The 21,514-nt window shown below is 47.0% G+C and overlaps 1 protein-coding gene across 1 annotated transcript in view; it reads left to right on the top strand.

The window, feature by feature from the left end:
* The window catches only part of LOC142572923 (nose resistant to fluoxetine protein 6-like), a 51,314-nt gene that overhangs the window by 19,425 nt on the left and 10,375 nt on the right, over nt 1-21,514 (top strand). Inside the window, exons 4-7 of the mRNA XM_075682411.1 lie at nt 3,152-3,236; nt 3,353-3,447; nt 5,545-5,724; nt 9,262-9,355. Of these exons, the coding sequence (XP_075538526.1) occupies nt 3,152-3,236; nt 3,353-3,447; nt 5,545-5,724; nt 9,262-9,355 (454 nt within the window). The remainder of the gene's footprint in view (nt 1-3,151; nt 3,237-3,352; nt 3,448-5,544; nt 5,725-9,261; nt 9,356-21,514) is intronic.

Below are 21,514 nucleotides of genomic sequence, written 5' to 3' on the forward strand. Positions count from 1 at the left end.
ATAGTTGAACGACGCAATGACGAGAAATGTCCGTGAATCATTGATTTCCTTTTCCTTCTCGTTGCCTGAAAGGGTTCCGCAATGGCATCCAAGGAAATCAGGGCCACTTGCTTTATCAGTTCACGAACATTAACGCACCATTTTTGTGGCATGCGCTCAGTGCGTGTCTGGCTTTCTAGTCAATAAAGGATACGATGAGCAGACACAATAATCACGGACTTGTTCTGAGCCATAGCCTGCAATTTTTGACGTAACCGTGCCATCAAGTAACAGGTCGATCATCTTATGAGTACTAAGGAAATGAAAGGCACCTAAGAGCGTACGTAATGACTAAATGGCTGCTGCACTTCGAGACGATGAAATGTGGTCTTCGAATGCGGATTTTGTAGCCTTGTTTCCTGGATTCTTTAACTTCACTTTATTGGTGTCGTTGTTGTCTTCTTAGTCCTCCCAATCGACAATGACGATAATGGGCTGGACAAGTATGATGGTGGCAAAGCACGTGAAATTCACATTTCAGTTAATCCTTTTCAGGTGAACTGCATGCAAAACAGCAGGAGAAAGGTAATATGACGCGCTATCACGTAAAAATTTTCCAGTATCTTTCTATTCTATTTTGCAACTATCCCTCCAAGATGTCAAAAATTTTCTGGCCACCTCCACTCTGCCTGTCTGTCAGGCGACATCATGAAAACCGCTAAAATTCTACCTCTGAAATGACCTGTGCACCCTGATTATTCATGATGAGGCCGAAAAAAAGAAAAAAAGCAATATTTCGATTCTACGTCTTCGTCGACATTAGCCCTAAGCTGCTTGTCAGAAATTTGTGGCCTATGCCCACTTCTCGAGTGTGTCACAAGACGCCACCAATTCACGAAATCTCAATCAGTCAAAATGACACTTATACACTAAAGATTCATTAATAGCCCAGCAAAACTTATTTTTTTTAATAGATTGAGACTACCTCGTTCAGAAAACAATTAAAGAAAGCAACTTGCCGATGCCTCTGGCAATGGCTCCTCGGAGCTACCCGGAAGAATGGATTTCTCTTCGAATAATGAAATTTTGGCGGGGCAGCACAACGTCTTCCAGACAATCCGGTCGGCCAACTTTTCTCACTTGAGAACCTGGTTTAACGGCATTTGTAACCTTCAGTTGCATGCCGCCGCGATATTCCACCAACCGAGTACCTCAAGTTAAGCAAAGGGAAGCGCACCAATCGCAGTTACCAGCATCACTTTATTCATCCAGTTATCTACTTTCACTCCACTAGCTCGGACGGAACGAAACTTTCCACTTCTTTGTTCTGCTCGCCTCCTGTGATTCAGTTAGATAACAAAAACCTGTTAACGAAGGCAATGGTATTGCCTTTCAAAGCAGACAAACATGACCTCCTATAAATGAGGAGAACGTATGATTCGACTGTTAAAACAACCCTGCTGGTCACCGTCAGATACTTGCTTCGATGGTTACGTAAATCTGACGTCAAGAGATTGGAACAAAATTAGTATGGAATAGTTTTACGTTATAAGGTCCATGGAAACTGACTAAAAATACTTTTCAAAAAGCCTTTAACGTGAAAGATCTCACCATCAACTCTCCAGTAAGCAACTTTATATCCACTTGTATTAATTCTTCAAGCACTTCTAGGCAATATCGCCGGGATATCATTAAAATCTGCTTCCTTCTATCCAGCACTTTTAATCACGAATTAAACCGCATTTTTAGAAGCCATGCAACAGCTGCGTTTCTCCAAAAAAGCTGTCTCTTAGTTGAGGTATCATTCAGGCGAAAACGGAGTAGTCCACACCCCACAGCAAGCAATGAGATTAGTATAACCTTACATGAGCTAGGCGAAGGCAAAAGCAGCTACGGCTAAATGAAACACCATAACATCGTGGCGCCCATCTTTCAATGAAACGATTTTCGCCAATGACTTCGAATTCTCGTAGCACCATACTATGCATTGAAGCATAATGTGACTCAAACTGTTCTAACTTGTCAAGTGGCCTATTTGGCCAGCAGTGTTCGCGAGAAAAAGTGCAAGCTGTCGACGCAGTGAGGCCGTGGGCGCATGGTAATACCTCGTTCCCGCTCCATGCGCTCGTAACCAAAAAATCGCGAACCCAATATCTACCGTTCGGCAACGTTGGCGCAGTCCAGAGCCAGCTCCGCAACCACTCGAGGAAAGTATGATTTGCACTGTATGCAGATAGTGCTAATATCAGAATATCGTAGGCCTGTTTTCATACCTCCGTTCCCAGAAAGCTCCGCAAATACATTTATTTCAATTATTCCTGAATGTGCCCGCCGTGGTTGCTAATTAGCTATGGTGTTGGTCTGCTAAGCACGAGGTCGCGAGATCGAATCTCTGACATGGGCCTCATTTCAATGGGGGTGAAATGCAAGAACTCTCGTGTAATTAGAGTTAGGTGCAGGTTAAAGATCAACAGTGGTCCAAACTTCCGAATCACCCACTACAGCGTGCCTCATAATCAGATCGTCGTTTTGGCACGCAAGACCCCATAATCAATTTTTTTGTTCCTCAATGCGCCCAGGAACAACTCTACGATTTAGTATTGGCGCACTTGCGTTACACGAACAACATAAAATAGAAAACCAAAACATAAAAACTGAAAGAACAGTGGTACGATATGCAACAAGAAATTGAAATAAATCAATGGCAAATTCAGATAAAGAACAAATAAAAGAGCTGTAAGTATCGTGATCATAACCTAAGGTATTTTGCTCTGTTACAAGACGTGTTATAGCGTTAGACGAGCAAGCTTAATTCGCATAGAAAAGGCTGGCATTGCGCAAGTTTGGCAGAGACATGCAGAACGTTACAGCAGACAGTAACCGCGGACAGGAGAAGTGCCTGCGAATTATTTTATAAAAAATAAATAATTACGATATTTTCACTTTATTTCTAGGGGTCGCATATTAAACGTACACTGTACACCATGATAGCATAAAATACCCGGTGCCCCAGAAATAGATAGTACAGGATGCGTGTGAAACATCGGATTAAACTCCCGCGACGCCATTCCAATGCATGTGAAACGCAATAACTATCTAATAAGAGCAGTGCTGAATTAATAAGAAGCTTCTTCCGAAGTAAATTTGCCAATTTACTCTGCTCTTTTTTCAGTGCTTCCTCCTTCCATAGATGTCACCATCTCGAATTGCGTAACGTCTCTGCCTCCCGCCTTGACAAAAGGGCAGGTTGCTATTTTGTAAGTATGTGCTGATGGTAGTGTTTAACTATGCGAAATAACTAGTCTATCTAAAGGAAATCATAGGCACTCTTTGACTTCTTCCTGTCATTAATGCACCTTTCTTTTTTTGACAGATCGTTTCTTGGCATATTGGTGTTGTTGCTTGTGGTTGGAACACTTCTTGATATATGCAGCCCTGCAGGGCAGGATATGAAAAGAAAGAACCAGAGTAAGTTCATGTACTGCATTTATAAAGTACTAGTCGTTGGCCACTCATCTTCGGCTTCGTACGCAAACATAATCATGCAGTTACAGAAGACCAGGTAGAAAACAAGGACGTGAATCAATAAGTACATTTCTGCAATGCAGCATTGAACTATCTGCTTTTTTTCTTTCTACAATCACCCGTTAGGAAATAAATACGTCTGTTATTCAATATCTCCACAGAACACATGACATGAAATGGGACTGATTCCTTCACGAGAGCTCAAAAAAATTAATTCACGCTTGATTATTTCTCGAAGGAACTGTCGCGAGACAGCTTAAAGAAGGGAATTGCGCTAAAAAAGACACGGACGAGTAAGGACATGGACGGGTTCCAGCTCGACGACGTTCGAAGGTGCCCTTGGGAGACGAAGGGCAGTGATAGTAAAGCATTGCAACGATATCATTTTTGCTCATCGATTCTTTCGAGCGCATGTGAATGCACAGTCTGAGCGGTTTTAATTAGCTCATGTTTAAAAGGCATAGAACTTTTTGCTTTTGAGGTAGTTCGTAGTCCTCGGCGCGGTAAACTCGGCATTTTCCGCGGTCAGAGCAGCAGGTGGTGTTGTCCGCGTTCTTTCTGCACTCCTATGCATGTTACCGGCTGGATTCACGGAGCTGCGAAACAACTGGCACATCTGCAAAGTCTTCATCATGACAGACACGTCGCGCAGTCAGGCCCGGTCCTTTCTTGGAAGTACGCTTGGAGTGCCACGGCATTTACATTCTTCGGTATCTTAGTCACGCACGTCCAGCGCTTCTTAAATAGCGGCGGTGGACGTGATCATGGTATAGTACGCTCTATTTAGGCTGCATCCGACGTGAAATCACACCCGTAGTGAGTACGTTCAGCGAGTGAAAACGCCATTCAGCATAGAGAGTGAATTAACATGCTTCGTTGTTACAGTGCTTGAAATAGAACGGTCTGCGATAGGATGGTTCTGCTCGCCTTTTAAAAAAGTGTTGCTTCGGGTGTGCCTCAGCAGCAAATGTTTACGTCAAAAGCTCCAGGTAATTTCTATGCCAAAGCTGAATAATAAGGATTTGCTCTTAACGAAGGGGCTCTTGGAAGCATTTCGCTCTCAGCGGCAATATCGAGGCACAAATATTACTCACAGGTGCCACCAAGGCTGGTTCGAGGCCTTTCGGAAACATGTCTAGGTTAGTTATCAATATTCTTGTGCCGCAAGTTCAGGAATATGTGGCACGCAAAAAATCGGATTTGCCCTTTTCGGGTAAAATTTGTGCCATAATTCTGGTGCTTTCTTTTCATTTTTTTCTCAGTGCTCCATTAGCGGAATTCTTTGCTCACACACCCCTTTGTATTCGCTATCAATTAGACATACTGAGCTTAAAAATTTCCTGTGTAGCCTGTTTTCAGTTTGTTCTTAAACTAGTAGCTGCATATAACACTCGGAATCAGCTAAAATATCCCCACTTATTGCTCTTTAAAAAAACTGCACTCAATTATTTGTTTTATGTAACACATGATGATCAAGGAGAGCAAATCGAGAGGTGTAAAATTAAACTAAACTGTACCTGAAGACACGGTCTCAACTCTACTGCAGCACAAAACAGTGCTCCTAAGTATGAGGACTAGTGCTAGCAAAGACACATTCACGAGCAATCGGACGAGTTCTAGAGCACCCGACAGAAAACTTATGATGTCAACTTAATCAAAAATTCACAACAAAACCTTCTTTTCATAATACTAAATCCCAGCCTTCTAATTCCTTCTAATCAGTCATACGCATTCCCAGAACAATATAATTCCCAAGTTTTTCTTTTGTATAGATTTTTAAAAAGTGTAAAAAATGCTCATTGGAGTGAACCTTGGCGCAAGTCATGCTAAGTGATTGCATAGGTAATAAGTTGTACAATGTTAAAAATACGTGCCCGTTTTTCACAACTAAAGTACACGTATCATAGCAGTAATGATTATTTGAATAAATAGCACATTAAATCATGTATCTAACCTATTTCTTTTATTTTTGTTCAACTCTTTGGTGCCGTCGTGATCTCAATCATGGTTAAACATTTGTTTCTCCGCTCCAATTTTCAGATTTTTTTCTGTCTGCTGTGACGTCATTTTCTGTAGCGTGGAATACGAACATGATGCTCCACATAGCTAAAGACAAGGGTTCCGAGGCCTACAGGCTGCGCTTTCTACACGGCATCCGCTTCTTGAGCATCGTCTGGGTTGTTGCTGGACACAGCTACGGTGCGACTTCGCATGTGTGGTGTGAGTAGGTTTGGGCATTCTTCCCCATCAAAAATTCCATCACATGCTCTGATGAACAGAACAAGCATGTTATTCCGCTTCATTGATCGTGATTTCGAGCACATACTGTATTGTTTGTGGTCGGGCATGAAATAGATGATAGCTGGCCGATGCCATCGTCCAACTTATCCACGCTGAAGACGTTGTTGAAGGGAAGGACCGCTTCTCATCGAGAACGAGGAATATGGGATTTATTTACTGTATTTACATGAGAACGTTACAGTTTATCAGTGTAACATGACTGAAAGAGGAATGCCTCCTGAGGAGCCGCCAACGACTCCTTAAGTACACTCTGTCCTCTCTAGATCCCTAGGTGAGGGAATGCGGCCGTTCGACCAAACGGAGCATCTAAAGTCATCGTAGCCGACCCGCCTTTGAGGGGGAAGGTTTATGCACTCACTTCCGCATAGATTTCACTGACCACACCAAGGTGAGAGGGTTCTCGCAGACACGGGTCCTGCCCCGAGCAGGTGCCTCTTCATCCCAGTGTTGATTCTGCAGACAATGGCCGCCGTGTCTGTCCATGACTTCTAAGCCCCGTGAGACGACAGCAAGATAACTTCTCCCAGCATTTCCACCGCTTCTAACAGGCATGACGGCGACGGCGAATCCACTAACAATACTTGGTCCGCCGACCGCATTTAGTGATAGCGGCGCCGAAAGGGTGTTGATGCGGCACTTTGTCACCCCTACAATACGAGTCGCCGCCGCAGGTGGGGAAGGGTTCCACGGTCGCTTCTCGGAAGCTCGCCACTACCGCAAGTGCAGCTGGCTGGGAAAAGTTTGTAGGTCGGCACCCACGCAGGCCGTTCGTAACAATACCTAAAGTTGAGTGGACACAGCCACATGCATTCAGGATGTTAGTGTGGCGTACAAACTAATGATTATAGATAAATGCGATGACACCAACCATCTTTACAGTTGTTTGCCGATGAATGTTTCATTTAGCACAGCCACTTGTAAGCAATGCATTAGTGACTCGTTTGTTGGTAAAATATATAGGACAGCTCATAGGCAGAGCTTTCTGGCGTAGGAACCAACGAGCCAGAAAAGAAAGACGAGGAGAATGGCAAACGACATTGTACTGAGTAAAAGCCTTCCCCCCCCCCCTATTCTTTTTACGCCCGTCCTTCAAACAATTTGTGCGACGCCTCATTTTACCCTTTTCAACATCCGGCGCTACGTCGCGCTACAATCGTTCCAGTTTCGTCCGACTGCGCAAACTTTATATTTTCATTCGCTGTCACAGTATATTACAGAAATCACAGTATGCAAATCAATTAATATGCCCCGGTATCGACTGGCAACAAATAAACAAAATGTCACAAAATGTTTTTTTTCTCTCAAACTATGCCCGAAATAATGGCAATTTATTAGTGCACGTGTGCTCTCAGAACAAAGAAAATGCTAGCAACTTATTTTGCTGGAGTAACTACATGTCACATATTTACCTTCACTTTCGAAAGTACTCAAAACACCACCCACTCTTCCCCACGAAGCACATGCACTTACTTTGATTAGACACGAGCAGAGCAAACGCCCTTCGTCGGGCATTTTTTTTTAATATGTCGCAAGTATTACCTTCTTCGTTATGTGTGAAACATAGGAAGTTTGGCAGCAAAAAAGCCGGATATCACGAAGATATTGCTAGAAAACAAAAACAAAAAACGTAATAAAAATACAAAACACGCCCGTACCGAGGGTTTGGCAGCACAACTGTTACTAGAACGTTGGTGGCAGTTCTTGTTTGCAGAACAAACGACCTTAATGTCTTGTTTTATATGTTGGTCATGGTCGAGAATGAATAACATTTGGCTTTCAGTTTGCCGGTATGTATATTTCCAGCGCACGAACTTATGCCCTAGGTTCCCACCAGCTGTGATGGAATTTCCGTAGCGTTAAACCCGTGGGCTTCCAGGCGGTAAAACTATAGATACGAATTCGCGAATGATAGCTCCATGTGCTGAAATAACGAGATTTCCAATCCCCCGCCAGTAAACTTGCTGAAATTTTTGAGCAAAGTAATCTCGGAGTCGCTTTTAAACTACGTGTCGTTCGACCAAGCCAGTCTATGTGCATTCTAAAGACAATCAATCGTTATGCGCTACACACACTTCTGAGATTATATCGGTATACACTGCTAATATTTTTATTATAAAGCCAGCAAGTTCAGTTAAGAAAGATCGTTAGTTTCACATCTGAGGATGTGAAATAGATAATCTAATGGCACAGGCTAAACCTGATGACTTTACGCCCGGCATAACTAGTGTTTACATGTATAGCTTGCCTCTGTGTGTGCGTGTTCGTCGGAGTAATAGGCATGCTCATGCTGCACTTCTTTCATGCGTTAATCGTGCACAGAACGAAAAAAATTGCGCCAGAAACCATCGAAGGAAATTGTCAAAGTCAGCGACAGTTTTCTTGTGTAACGTGCTGCATATCACCGTGCTATCCGTGAATTACGAAACTTTATGGGCACATTAGCCGACGCAAGAAGTGACAATCTCGCTGCCAACTACAATGCCCAGTGATAGCCCGATACTGTATATCTTGTGACCACATAACTCCGGTTGAAACCCTGTAGCAAACCACATTATTGCTGTTATCCTGCCTGCAACTTTTTATCAAACCGCAGCGCATAATAGTGCAAGCTCTAGGACACTGTCGGTGGCACATATATTTTGGAGCATTAACCAAGAATAGGCACGCACCCAGTGACACGCTACTCAGTGACACAAGATGCCTGCTTGGCCAGCCAGCTGCCATAAGCAAGGGCACATTCACAGCGACCGAAGTTGTCCATATACACCCAGAGCACGTTTTGAATCTGTGGTATTTTTAGAGTCCTTCACAAACTTTTCGAGGGCAAACTCTCTATGTTTGTAACTGTTTCTCTAACTGCTTTACCGCCTACCTGAGTAACTGGGCAGTCCGTGCTCGAAAGAGTAGTGCATCGGGCTGCTGTGCTGAGGGAACAGGGTTACAAATCAACCGTTGGACCAACTTGGACCACTCACTATGTGGCACTCTGTACATGTGTGCAGCTCTTCAGCGAACCTATTCCACGCCGACGTGGGATTGGGTATGTACCGCTCTTCAATGAAACTTTTTGACGCCGACTTAGAGCACTGGATATGTGCCACTCGGTCTGCACTCGTCATCAGCGTGCCACTCGGCATGCCACGCTTCTAGTCTCTGAGGCCACGCGCGGACTTCTCGGCAGCGTCACTAGGTGGCGCACTGTGTACAGAAATGAGTGCGAGGGAAGCCCGGCTGCCGCATGACGCGTTTTTCAGCGTTCGCACGCATCGGCGCGCCGTGAATTTCAAATGTCACCCGCAGGCTTCGTGGTCGCTCCGCAAGCGATTTAAAATCTGTGGTTTAGGAACAATGACTGTTCTGAAACACTCCCAGTACTACCTACAAAAATAACACAGTGCATATCATTGTGAATATGATATGCTCCATAAATATCAGCTTTTCTGTATTTCTTTCTAGCAAGAATGGCGAACTTGGTTAACTATGCTGATGAATGGCAAAGCATGATTGCAACAGCCGGATTCATAAGCGTCGACAGTTTCCTCTTTCTCAGGTGGGTGGGGGAGCGCTTCTGGTCTTGATTTCTGGTTTTCTCTCAAAATAGGACCTTTCAGAAATTTCATGTATTCTTTTACGTAGAAAAATCTAGGTATGACTATATAAATAATTGGACATATATGACCTACTAAAGACATATATGGTGGTTTACGTATATAGATATATATGGTCATACCTGTCAATTTGTTTTTTACCCATACCTGGCATTTATGATCCGCGCATATATGATCATATCTGTCCAATTCTTTATATAGCCATATCAAGATTACTCCAATAAGCCTCATATGAGCTGTGTTTGCGTGATGTCGTATATATGTTATATATGGATATGACTCTTATGAAGCAATATTTGTGGAAGGCTTTACATTTTGGTATATCTTAGGAGGTGCAACATAATACATAGCATATGTCAGTTCCTAACAAAAGGTATTTCTAGTTCATGCTCCCACCTCTTCTTCGGAACTATGTGACAATAGTGTAGTTAGAGATATTAAATGGTAAACAAATACCGTGAGGTACTTATGCGAACCCATTTATTTGATTCGCCCGGAGTATTCCTTCGATACCATAGCGTACATACTGATAGATGGAAACATATCAGCATCGTATTTTTAGTTCGAACTTGATTTTCCGCCTGCTGCAAATGAAGGAAAAATAAAAATCTCCCACATGTACTCACATTCGCAGAGTATGTAATCGGCACGTACATCTGAAAAGAATTTCACCTCAGGTGGATGACACCACGCTTAGGTCGCAAAGCCTAAGTGCTCATGCCTTTTATTTATTTTTTTTTTAAGCCATGGTAGCTTAAGCATGTTCTCTTCCCATATATGTGGTTTTCGGGTATAGACATTTCTGTGCTTCCCTAAACAAATGGAATTAATCACTATTGCCATGAGACTAACGAGCGACATTTACAGCCATCGTAGTGAAAAGGGCGAATCGAAATTTGGCTTACTTAAAACATCTGTAACCATAGTTTGGTGTATATCCCCGTCTTTCATGTGTCCTCCGACACTGCCCAACTGAAGATTGGTCACGCGGCACATTTATGGACTATTCACCAAAGTATTTGGCAATAGTATTTCCCCCTTTTGCGCCTGGGAAACATGCGCACCATTCCATTCTAATGTAGCCACAGAAAAAAAAACATTGAATGCGTTAATTCTAGAGTTTTACCCACCAAAACCACGATTGGATTATGAGGAACGCTGTAATGGGGCACTCCGGATTAATTTTGACTACCAGGGGAGATTTAACGTACCCCCAGTGCACAGCACATGGATATTTCTGCATTCGTCCCCAACGAAATGCGGCCGCCGCGGCCGTGATTCGATACCGCGATCTCTTGCTCAGAAGAGCAACACCATAGCCGTCAAGCCACCCCGGCGAGTAAACTGGTGTGTATTAGAGAGTGACAGTGCGCGAAGCCAGTGTCGTAGATAAAGGGAGCGGTGCGGCGAAGACAACTTAACATCGAGAGCGAATGAGTGAGCGCAAGAAGCCGACGACGAAGAAGCGACGCGCGTTATATCTGACGCCCCGTCAAAACAAAATACTAAGAAGAACGGAACCATTAAGAGCCGTACACGATAGGTGACGTAGAAGAATAAGAAGGAAGAAGAAGAAATGAAGACGAGACCACCAACCGATTCAAATCAGGATATTAAGATAGATTTTGATGACATTTTCCCCCCAAACTCTAAGTTTCGATCAGCCACTTTTTTAAATAACCTGTTGCAAGATTACCTAGCACACGTACAAACAACTAATATAATAGATACAGACGCCTCAGTGAACAACAAATAGGCGGCCGTAGGCATTTTCTCGCTTCCTCTTGGCGGTTCATTCTCCTTGAGACTGCCAAATTTCACATCCGTTTTTGAAGCCGAACCTTCAGCAGTGATTTTAGCGCTTCGGAAACTTCTTTCAAGCTCAACAAGGGCGGTTATTATAACAGATTACCTTTCGGTCTGTACTTCGCTTACATCTTTATCCTATTCGGCAACTCTCGAGACGTTTCCAACATTAGTTGCTCCACAGTTGAATTCTCTAAAACTAATATGGGTACCTGGCCACTGTGGCTTACATTCAAATCAAATGGCAGACTCATTAGCGCGAGCATCTCTGAATGAACCTATAATGCTGGTTATTCCAGTAGTGGCGCACATAACCACAATTAGATATAGAAAATATTCAATTCATGGAGATCCCAATGAATTAATAGCAACATGGACAGAATTTCAGCACCTAAAATTTCCGTGGGAAATCCAGTGGTGCCCATCAAGACGATCAGAAGTAGTGATCGCGAGAATACGCTGCCGTGTCCCTCCATTAAACCTATATTTACGCAGGACTGGTCTGATGCTATCGCCCCTGTGTCCATGCTGCCAAGAAATAGAATGATTAGATCACTTCTTTTAGTATGTCGGCGATACAAATTGTTAAAAGGCCATCTAGAACTTCCGCTTGCTTAATTAGGGTTAATGTTATCATCAGAAATAATACTATCTTTCGGTGCGTCAATTATACGGGTCCGCCACAGGGACGGGTTTGATGCCGTTTGCGGTTACATACAATCAACAAAAGGAATTACTTTTTATTGTTCTCTTGTATTGTAATTTATTAGTTTTTGTATGTTTCCTTATCTTTATGTCCTACTTTTTTTTCATCGAATAAGTAACACTTCAAAAGAATAGGTAATCGCTTCAGCACACAATTCTTGGCCAATCCCCCAGTGCGGGTATGCACCATAATATGAGACCATCATCATCATCATCAACAGACCCTAGAACGGCGTGGTGGTGGCCTGACGCAAGTGAGCGCCAAAGAAGTGAGCGTCCACCAGGAGCCGGGGTAAGCCGTCGGGCCGTGGGCCCGAGCTTGCATACTCCTAACGGCTGAACCTGGACTGCCTATATCCTCCGGAGCTAGGACAAGGTCCCACCGCGTGACTGGAGTGAGCTGTCGGGCTACGGGCTCGAGCTTCCAGGTTCCCACAGGCAGAACCTAGAGTGCCTAACCTCCTGAGCCAGTACAAGGTCCTTCACACACACACACACATACACACACACACACATATATATATATATATATATATATATATATATATATATATATATATATATATATATATATATATGTATATATTCTGTCCACTTTCTATATTCACATATAGAAAGTGGACAGAAAACACACATGAACAAAGGATAGAAACATAAGGATAAAGAGCACTCTACACTGCTTATAACGAACGCAGTTCTCATTAATCAAAGTCACAGCTATTCTAATCCCATAGTTGTTAGGTGCGTCCCAATAAAAAAGGGCAGTAGGCTGAGAGCGGGGTGCGGCTCACTAAGAGTTCTGGCACATGGCCGCGTAGGTGAAGGGCGCCGAGCTGTCGTCGACGGAAGGCACTGGTCGCTCTTTGAGCGAACTCCAGGTTGTCACGCGATTGTCCTAGCTCCGGAGGATATAGGCAGTCCAGATTCTACCGGTATGAGTCTGGAAGCTTGGGCCCACAGCCCGACGGCTTACTCCCGTTCCCGGCGGACGCTGACTTCTTCGGCGCTCACTTGCGTACGAACACCACCACGCTATTCTAGGGTCGCGTCGTCATCTCTTCTTCCTTCCTTTTCTTCTACGTCACCCATCGTGTACGGCCCTTAATGGTTCCTTTCTTCTGAGTGTTTTGTTTTGATGGTGCGTCAAATATCACGCGCGTCGCTTCTTCGTCGTCGGATTCTTGCGCTCACCCATTCGCTCTCGGTGTTATCTTCGCCGCACGTCTCTCTTTATCTACGACACTGGCTTGGCGCACTGTCACTCCCTAACATACAACAAAGAGGCCCCTTTTGAAGAAAGTTTGTTTTTCGGAGAAAAATAAACTGAAGTTCAGTGCGCGAGAAGACACTACTTTGTTAATAATACTACAGACAAAAAAACTCCACAGTGAAGTGGTCACGAGGTAACTATTATAGATGACATGTTCATAGCCGACTCATATAATCTGCACCAACATTTTCTTTGCCTTTAATGTGCTCTAACCTAAATTAATATTCTTGTAATGCAAGGCTGCACCGCAACACCCTGTTGTTCAAGTGCTTCGCTTGTAAGAGATTTTGTATGGGCTGGTGATCGGTTTGTACCATGAATGATGTTCCATAGAGGAAGACGTGAAATTTCTTGATCTCCCAAACTAACGCCCAACATTCCCGCTCGATTGCGGAGTATCTCTTTTCGCGAGGCTGAAGTTGACGGCTGGTATACGACACACGGTGGAGGAAACCATCATGGTCTTGCATGAGACTAGCGCCTATACAGGAGTCTGAAGCATCTGAACGGAGCACAAATTTCTCCTCAAGGTCAGGTGCTTTTACAATTTGTCCAGAGGATAGCGCTTCTTGAGCGGTTCAAACGCTTCCTTTCTTTCCCTGTTCCATGCCGTTGTATTCTTCTCCATCTTCTTCGTCATCTCGGGGAGGGGAGCGACAGCACGTCGTCTATGTAATCAACCACGTTTAGGATTCCCAGAAGCAGCCTTATCATCAGACGAATGAACAGCAAGGATGCGGTCTTGATTCCAAAACGCATATAGAGGAAATTATAATGCCCAGATTGAGTTGAAAAGTCAGTCTTCCGCTGCGATTCTTTTTCGAGTGGTACCTTCCAATGTTATTTGGTGAAATCAAACTTGGAGAACCATCTTTTCGTCCCCGCTTCGGCAAACAAGTGATCGGTTCTGGGTATAGGTTCTGCGTCAGAGACTAGAACACTATTTATGCGTCGAAAATCTATGCTCTGTAGCTCTTGTCGGGTTTCTTAACTAGAAAGAGAGGGGAATTATATGGTGACTCGGAACGCTCTATAACCCCAAGCTTCAACATGTCCTGGACCTCCTTTTCAACGACTTTTTTCATGGCAAACGGTAAAGGGTATTGTGGAGTGTGAATTGATTCAGGGGTGGTCATTTGTAATCGGCATTCCACCAGGTTTGTTTTACCCGAAATCTCCGCGAATATGTCTTTATATGTATTTAGTACATCACATATTTCCTCGATACCATCTGCGATCGTGACGGCGTCAATGCCACAGCTCTTATGGACCTTGAAGGTAGGTAATGGCTTCTCCGACTCCTCTTCCTCGACCACCACAAAAGATGATGTTTCAGGAAGCGCTTCCATCGGACGCTCTTCGTATTTTTTTTTGCATGCTGATGTGAAAAAGTATTTTGCTGTGTCCCAGATCCAGCCAATAATCGTAATCATTCTTCTTTCCTTGGACAAGAAACGGCCCTCTCCACTGAATTAGTCATTTGTTGTTATTTGTGGGAAGCAGAATCAGGGCCCGGTCGCCAACTTTGAGTACTCGTTGTTTGCTGCGACGGTCGTAATACTTCTTTTGCGACTTCTGTGCTCGGCTCAAGTTTTGTTGTGCCAGCTCCAACGTCTTCTCGAGACGTTCTCTTAAATCTAGGACATATCCGCCTGCCGTTCACCAAGAAGAGGCCCACATCTTCTCCGACCCGTTATGACTACATCAAGTCCTTTATTTTTCGCTAGCCTTTTCACGAGATGACAGTCGCTTCTCCGGTATTTTGAGCCCTCAATATCTCGAGCTCAAGGCACTTCATCTCGAGCGCTTCACGTGCTACGCGTTCGCATTCCTCTTTGGCCTCCCGTGCTGAGCGCTCTTCTCTGGCATCACGTGCTACACTCTCCTATTCTTTTCCTTATGCTACTTAAGAATTCTTCTAGTTCCTCGTCGTCTGCCTCGATCGCCTCAGTTATCTCTAGCTTTCTCTTTCTTTCGAAATTCCTATGTTCAGCTCACGGGCCAGTTCAAGCAATTCCGGTTTCTTTAACGCCTTCAGGTCCATGGCTGTCCTTAGTGCTTGTATTTGTTAACTGTTACACGACCGTGACGCACTCTAAAAACATTCGTCAACGGTTTACTACTATCACTGCTCTGTACTCCCCCCCCCCACCAAAAAAAAATATGTAAAGCCGCGTGATATCTCAGTGAAAAACAGCCGTGAACTAACCAACTGCAGTCATGAATCCTGCGACGATCGTTCCAATATTGCTATCCAGAGACGTTGGTTCTTGCCAGGACGAAACGTCGTCAGTCCCAACAGCTGCCAAGCAATTGTTGCGACGCCGGTTACTTGAACCTCTACCATCGTTACTAATGCGTAGCGTGGCATTGCCGGCAGGCCGCAGGCGTCCGGGGGACCATCGCGACCAAGCCAGACAATTTCTAGTGCGAAAGTCGCACATTTTGTTCCATTGTAACGAAGTAGGCAAGAAAGAAAACAATAGAAAAAGATACATTGCGGGGCCGCTTAAATAGGCGCGCTAAAATCGTAGACGGGATTTTCCTCACGCCAACGTCACATACTATGTACTGAGACCGGTCGGTGATTAGTGTCTGCTCCTTCTCTCCTATTCGAAGTTGCACGTGCTTGCCTCTACTGGCGGTAATCCATTGGTTCCGTTTGGTTTGAGGAAGGAGGGCCTCCCCTTGACTGGAACAGTTCGCGCCAAGACACCCCTCTCCCTGTCCTGCACACACACAGAGGGGCTCATAATCACTGCGGGGCGCCAGCTAGATCGGGAACCACCTGAGACACCCATAGGAATTTGAGATCTACTCTGCGCTTTCCGATTAGGCATGACATTCGATAACCCTTTTGCACTGAGTGCTTCACGCCTATCGTAACAGCAGATAATCCTATTTGCAACGGAGGTTTCACGCCAATCCTAACAATACAGAATGATGTCATACCTGTCGTCGGCGGCCTGCTTAACTGGCCTGGTTTCCCTTGGGGAAATGGCGGCTTGGATTGCTGTCTCCTTGCTCTCCCAAAAAGGCTCAGACCTCTTCCTTGAATTGGTTTTTGCAGCATCGAAGAGACGTGAACCGTTGGGAGAGAAATGTCTCTCCACCAATCGCGCACTCACACAAATCACGCAAGCCGACGCGATCCAACAGGCACCAGAGTTTAGGCGACCAGACATGATCTCGAAAAGATGCAGGGAACAAAAGTAATCATGACTGATGGGCAGAGCCCAGCGTTAATCGACCGCGACAAGTACACACACTCGACGACACCTGTTTCGGAATCCCTCAAGTTCGGCCGCGTGCAGAACAATCCTTGAACGATGCGCACACAAAGTGACTGACAGGTATGACTGCGTCGGCCAGGCGAAAGCACATGCCCGAGGCGACGTCGTAGTCATTCCGCGCAAAGGCTCCTAGTCGACAGAGCCGCTCATTTGATTGCGATGTCAAATATATTGCTACGGAACAGTATTTGCGATGACAAAGAGGCGAGCAGGGTGAAGACGACGACTACGATTAGAGGCTAGCGCGGGCTGTTACCTCTTGGCCAAGTGCGGCGTATTGCCTTGTAAATAGACTTGTATATAGCTTTTCGTCAGTGTCTTCCTACGTAACATATCTGGTGGAGGTGGACGTTCCCTGTACCTCGTCACGGAGCTTCCTATAGTGGACGGTACGTCGAGCCTTCATTCATGGCTCCCGGCGACGACAACTCGACTCCGCCGGCTCAGACACCTGCTGCCACTTCGATGACCTACATCACTCTCCCCGCTCCCCGTCATCCTGGCGTATTCTCGGGCAAAGATGGGGAAGACGTCGAGGACTGGATCAGCCTGTACGAACACGTCAGCCGCAATAACCGGTGGGACCCTACTATCATGCTCGCCAAGGTAGTGTTTTACCTCGGTGGCCCACCTCGAGTTTGGTTTCGGACGCACGAAGATGAGCTCACCAGTTGGGATTCGCTTAAGCAAAAGCTCCGAGACTTGTTCGGCAACCCCCTACGGTCACCAACTTGGCGCGCAGGAGCTTTCTGGCCGTGTGCAGACGTCAACAGAGCCCTACGACACGTACATTCAGGACGTCTTGGCTCTGTGCCGCAAAGTTGACGCACACATAACTGAGTATGACAAGGTCTCCCACATCCTCAAAGGCATTGGCGATGACGCCTTCAACTTGCTCGTATTTAACAACGTGGCGACAGTGGATGCAGTTTTAAAAGAGTGTCGCCACCTGGAACTCGCTAAAAGCCGACGTATCGACCAGCAGTTTGCCCGTCTGCCCAACAGCCCGGCGACATCCTCCCGTGCCGACGCTCCTCGTGCCAACAACACTGGCGATCTTACCAGAATCGTCCGGCGTGAGATCGAAGCCGCCTATCCGGCTGCCTTCGACTCCAGCCCCTCCAATGCACCTGCAGTCACGGTTTCCCTGATGCAGGCACTTGTCCGCCAGGAGTTCCCAAACATGGGTCTTCACACCATTTGCTCGGCCCATCGCCCTGATACCCCCCCGGCTTCTTCGATTGCGCCCCTTCCTGCATATTCTTACCCACCACGTTTCCGCAACCCATCTGAATGGCGCACTGCAGACGACCAGCCCATTTGTTTTCGCTGCCACAGAATGGGGCACATTCCTTGACACTGTCGCAGTCGCTGGAGTTCCCCCAACCGGTCTACTTATACTGCCTACTCTCGCCCCCCAGGTGGCCCTTCTCGTCCCTATGCTGCCCGCTCCGATTATGCCGCCAGATTCTCCTGTGCCGAACCGCCCCTATTCTCGTTCGCCTTCGCCGCAACGACGACAATCTCGCTCCCCCCAGCCCCGTCGCTCCTATTCGCCGACTCCCTTCGGAAGCCGCTCCCAGCCGGAAAACTAGACGATGCAGCGCCTCCAGGTGACGCTGCATTGCTCCCTACGCCGCCAAATCCTCTACTGACGTTGCCCACTCATCTGAACCTTCTTCACGTGCCAGTCGACGGTGTTTCTGTACCTGCTCTCGTAGACACTGGGGCACATTTGTCGGTAATGAACGCTGACCTTCGTAACCGGCTGAGGAAAATAATCACGCCCGCCACGACGCCTGTTGTCCGTGTCGCCGATGGCGGAACAGCCCCTGTAATTGGTATGTGTGCCGCCCGCGTCTCCTTCGCCGATCGCTCCACTATCGTGCTATTCACAATCATCATCCACTGTCCCCACCACATCCATCCTCGGCTTTCTTCCTCTCCGCACATTCTGCTCTCACCGATTGTTCCGCCAGTACTCACCGCCTTGACCTGCCTGTTCTGGATCCCGCTGAACCAAACCCCACTCGCCTCAATTCCGTCGACTTCGTTCGCTTGCCACCTTCGGCGCTGACTTTCGTTGACTTCGTGTCATCCCCACCAGTCCCCGATGGTCACTACATCGCGGCTCCTATGCACGAAGTCTTCCTTACACACGGGATCACAGTGCCCCATACAGTTTTATCTATTACGGCGAATTGCGTCTGCCTGCCAGTGGTCAATTTTGGCTTGACGACACAAGTGCTGCCACGCGGGATGCCTCTGGCCCAGCTTTGCTCATTCGAGGATCACTCAGTAGTATCTATTGCAGTAGACGACAATTCAGCCGATCCTCCTCTACCATCGCAGTCGGCAACTTGTACCATCGCCGACTTACAGAAAATGATTGCGCCCGACATGCCGTCCGAGCACGCTCGTGAGCTCTACCGCGTTCTGTTTTCCTACGACGATATTTTTTACTTTAACTGCAGGTGCTAAACATCGCATTAGTACCGGCGATGCCCCTCCTATTCATCGCCGCCCGTATCGAGTATCACCGGCTGAGCGTCAAGTTATTCACGCCGAAGTTCGCAAAATGCTTGCCAAGAACATTACTGAACCGTCATGTAGTCCATGGGCGTCACCTGTTGTACTGGTAAAAAAGGATGGATCATGGCGCTTTTGGTTTCAAATGGTCCACGTGCCTGTGCTACTAGGACGACGTTATAGTATTCTCCCCAACGTTCGCTACGCACCTCGAGCGCCTCTCAGCAGTCTTGGACGTTTTTCGGCGAGCCGGTCTGCAACTCAACGCATCGAAGTGCCAATTCGGCCGTCGCCAGATTACCGTCATTGGACATCTCGTTGACGCGAACGGAGTGCGACCGGACCCAGGCAAGATCGATGCTGCTACGCACTTCCCTGTTCCAAAGTGTGTTAAGGATGTGCGCAGCTTCATCGGCCTTTGCTCGTACTTCCGCCGTTTTGTGAAAAATTTAGCGGCAATAGCACGACCACTAACCGAGCTTTTGAAAAAAGACGCCCATTTCCAGTGGGGCGATAACGGAGCCTCTGCATTCTCGCTTCTAATCGACCTTCTAACAACGCCTCCCGTTCTGGCCCATTTCGATTCTTCTGCGCCTACCGAAGTCCGTACTGATGCCAGCGGTCACGGAATTGGCGCAGTACTGGCACAACGCCAGCGCGGCCACGACCGTGTTATCGCTTACGCCAGCAGGCTCCTCTCGCCCGCGGAGCCCAACTATTCCGTCATTGAGGGTGAGTGTCTGGCCCTAGTTTGGGCGGTTGCCAAGCTCCGCCCATACTTATATGGCCGACCCTTTTCCATTGTGACAGACCATCACGCGCTTTGGTGGTTATGCTCACTGAAAGATCCTACAGGAAGACTTGGTCGCTGGGCTTTACGCCTCCAAGAATATTTGTACTCTGTCACCTACAAATCTAGCCGACTACACAAGGACGCTGACTGCCTGTCTCGCTACCCTGTAGTCGAGCCTGACGACGCCGGCAGTAGTACCGCCAATGGCATTTTCTCTGTGTCTGCCTTCACTAACATCGTCGATGACCAGTACCGAGACCTATCGCTGCGAGTACTCATCGAGCGTCTGCGCTCTACACCTACCGACGCATCCGTTCGCCGATATGTCCTCCAGGGCGGCATTCTTTACCGAAGGAATTTCCTCCCTGACGGCCGTGATATTCTTCTTGTCGTGCCAAAATATCTACGGCAGAGTGTGCTCTTTGAGATGCATGACGCACCCACTGCAGGACATCTTGGGGTAACCCGCACGTACGACCGCGTCCGCCACCGCTTCTATTGGCCTGGTCTCTCCCGTTCCTTCCGACGCTATGTTGCTGCCTGTGATCCCTGCCAGCGTCGGAAAACACCTCAGGTGTTACCTGCCGGTCATCTCCAGCCGATCACCGTCCCTGTAGAACCGTTCTTTCGTGTTGGTAGACCTCCTCGGTCCCTTTCCCACGTCATCCTCTGGGAACAAATGGGTAGCCGTCGCAACTGATTAAGCCATCCGATACGCTATCACGCGGGCTCTCCCTACCAGTTGCGCCACTGACGTCGCGGACTTTCTCTTGCGTGACATTATCTTACTTCATGGCGCCCCGCGACAGCTGCTTACTGACCGTGGTCGTAACTTCCTTTCGAAAGTTATTGCCGACATTGTGCGTTCCTGTTCCATTCAACGCAACCTCTACCTCATACCATCCTCAAACCAATGGCCTGACAGAGCGGTTAAACCGTACTCTCACCGATATGCTGTCCAATTACGTTTCCAAGGGCCACCTCGACTGGGACATTGCCCTTCATTACGTCATATTTGCGTACAAGTCTTCCCGGCACGACACCGCCGAATTTTCTCCATTTTATCTATTGTACGGTCGCGAACCGACCTTGCCCCTAGACACGGCACTTCCTCCTGCTGCGACCTCAACAAGCGAGTATGCGCGTGACGCCATCGCCCTCGCGGACCATGCTCGCCAGCTTGCCCGTACTCGACTGACGGCCTCGCAAACCACTGAGCAACGTCAGTACAACACCCGCCACCGTGACGTACAGTTTTCGCCTGGTGCGCTCGTGCTGCTGTGGTCGCCCTCTCGTCACGTCGGACTTTCAGAGAGGCTCCTTTCGCGATATACAGGGCCCTACCACGTGCTCCGTCAGGTGACGCCTGTGACGTACAAAATTGCCCCTGTGCGTTCAACTCGTCCTCTACTCTGGCATCTAGTGATGTTGTGCACGTCAGTAGGCTCAAGGCCTACTACACTGCTTCCGAGTCCGGCGTTTAGTCGCTCCGGGACGGCGCTTTTGCCGCCGGGGGTAGTGCTACGGAACAGTATTTGCGAAGACAAAGAGGCGAGCAGGGTGAAGACGACGACGACGATTAAAGGCTAGCGCAGGCTGTTGCCTCTTGGTCAAGTGGGGCGTATTGCCTTGTAAATATACTTGTATATAGCTTTTTGTCGGCGTCTTCCTACGCAACAATATGAACACTCCAGGCGTATTTCTG

Source organism: Dermacentor variabilis, chromosome 1 (genome assembly GCF_050947875.1).
Source record: "Dermacentor variabilis isolate Ectoservices chromosome 1, ASM5094787v1, whole genome shotgun sequence".
Classification (NCBI taxonomy): Eukaryota; Metazoa; Arthropoda; class Arachnida; order Ixodida; family Ixodidae; genus Dermacentor; species Dermacentor variabilis.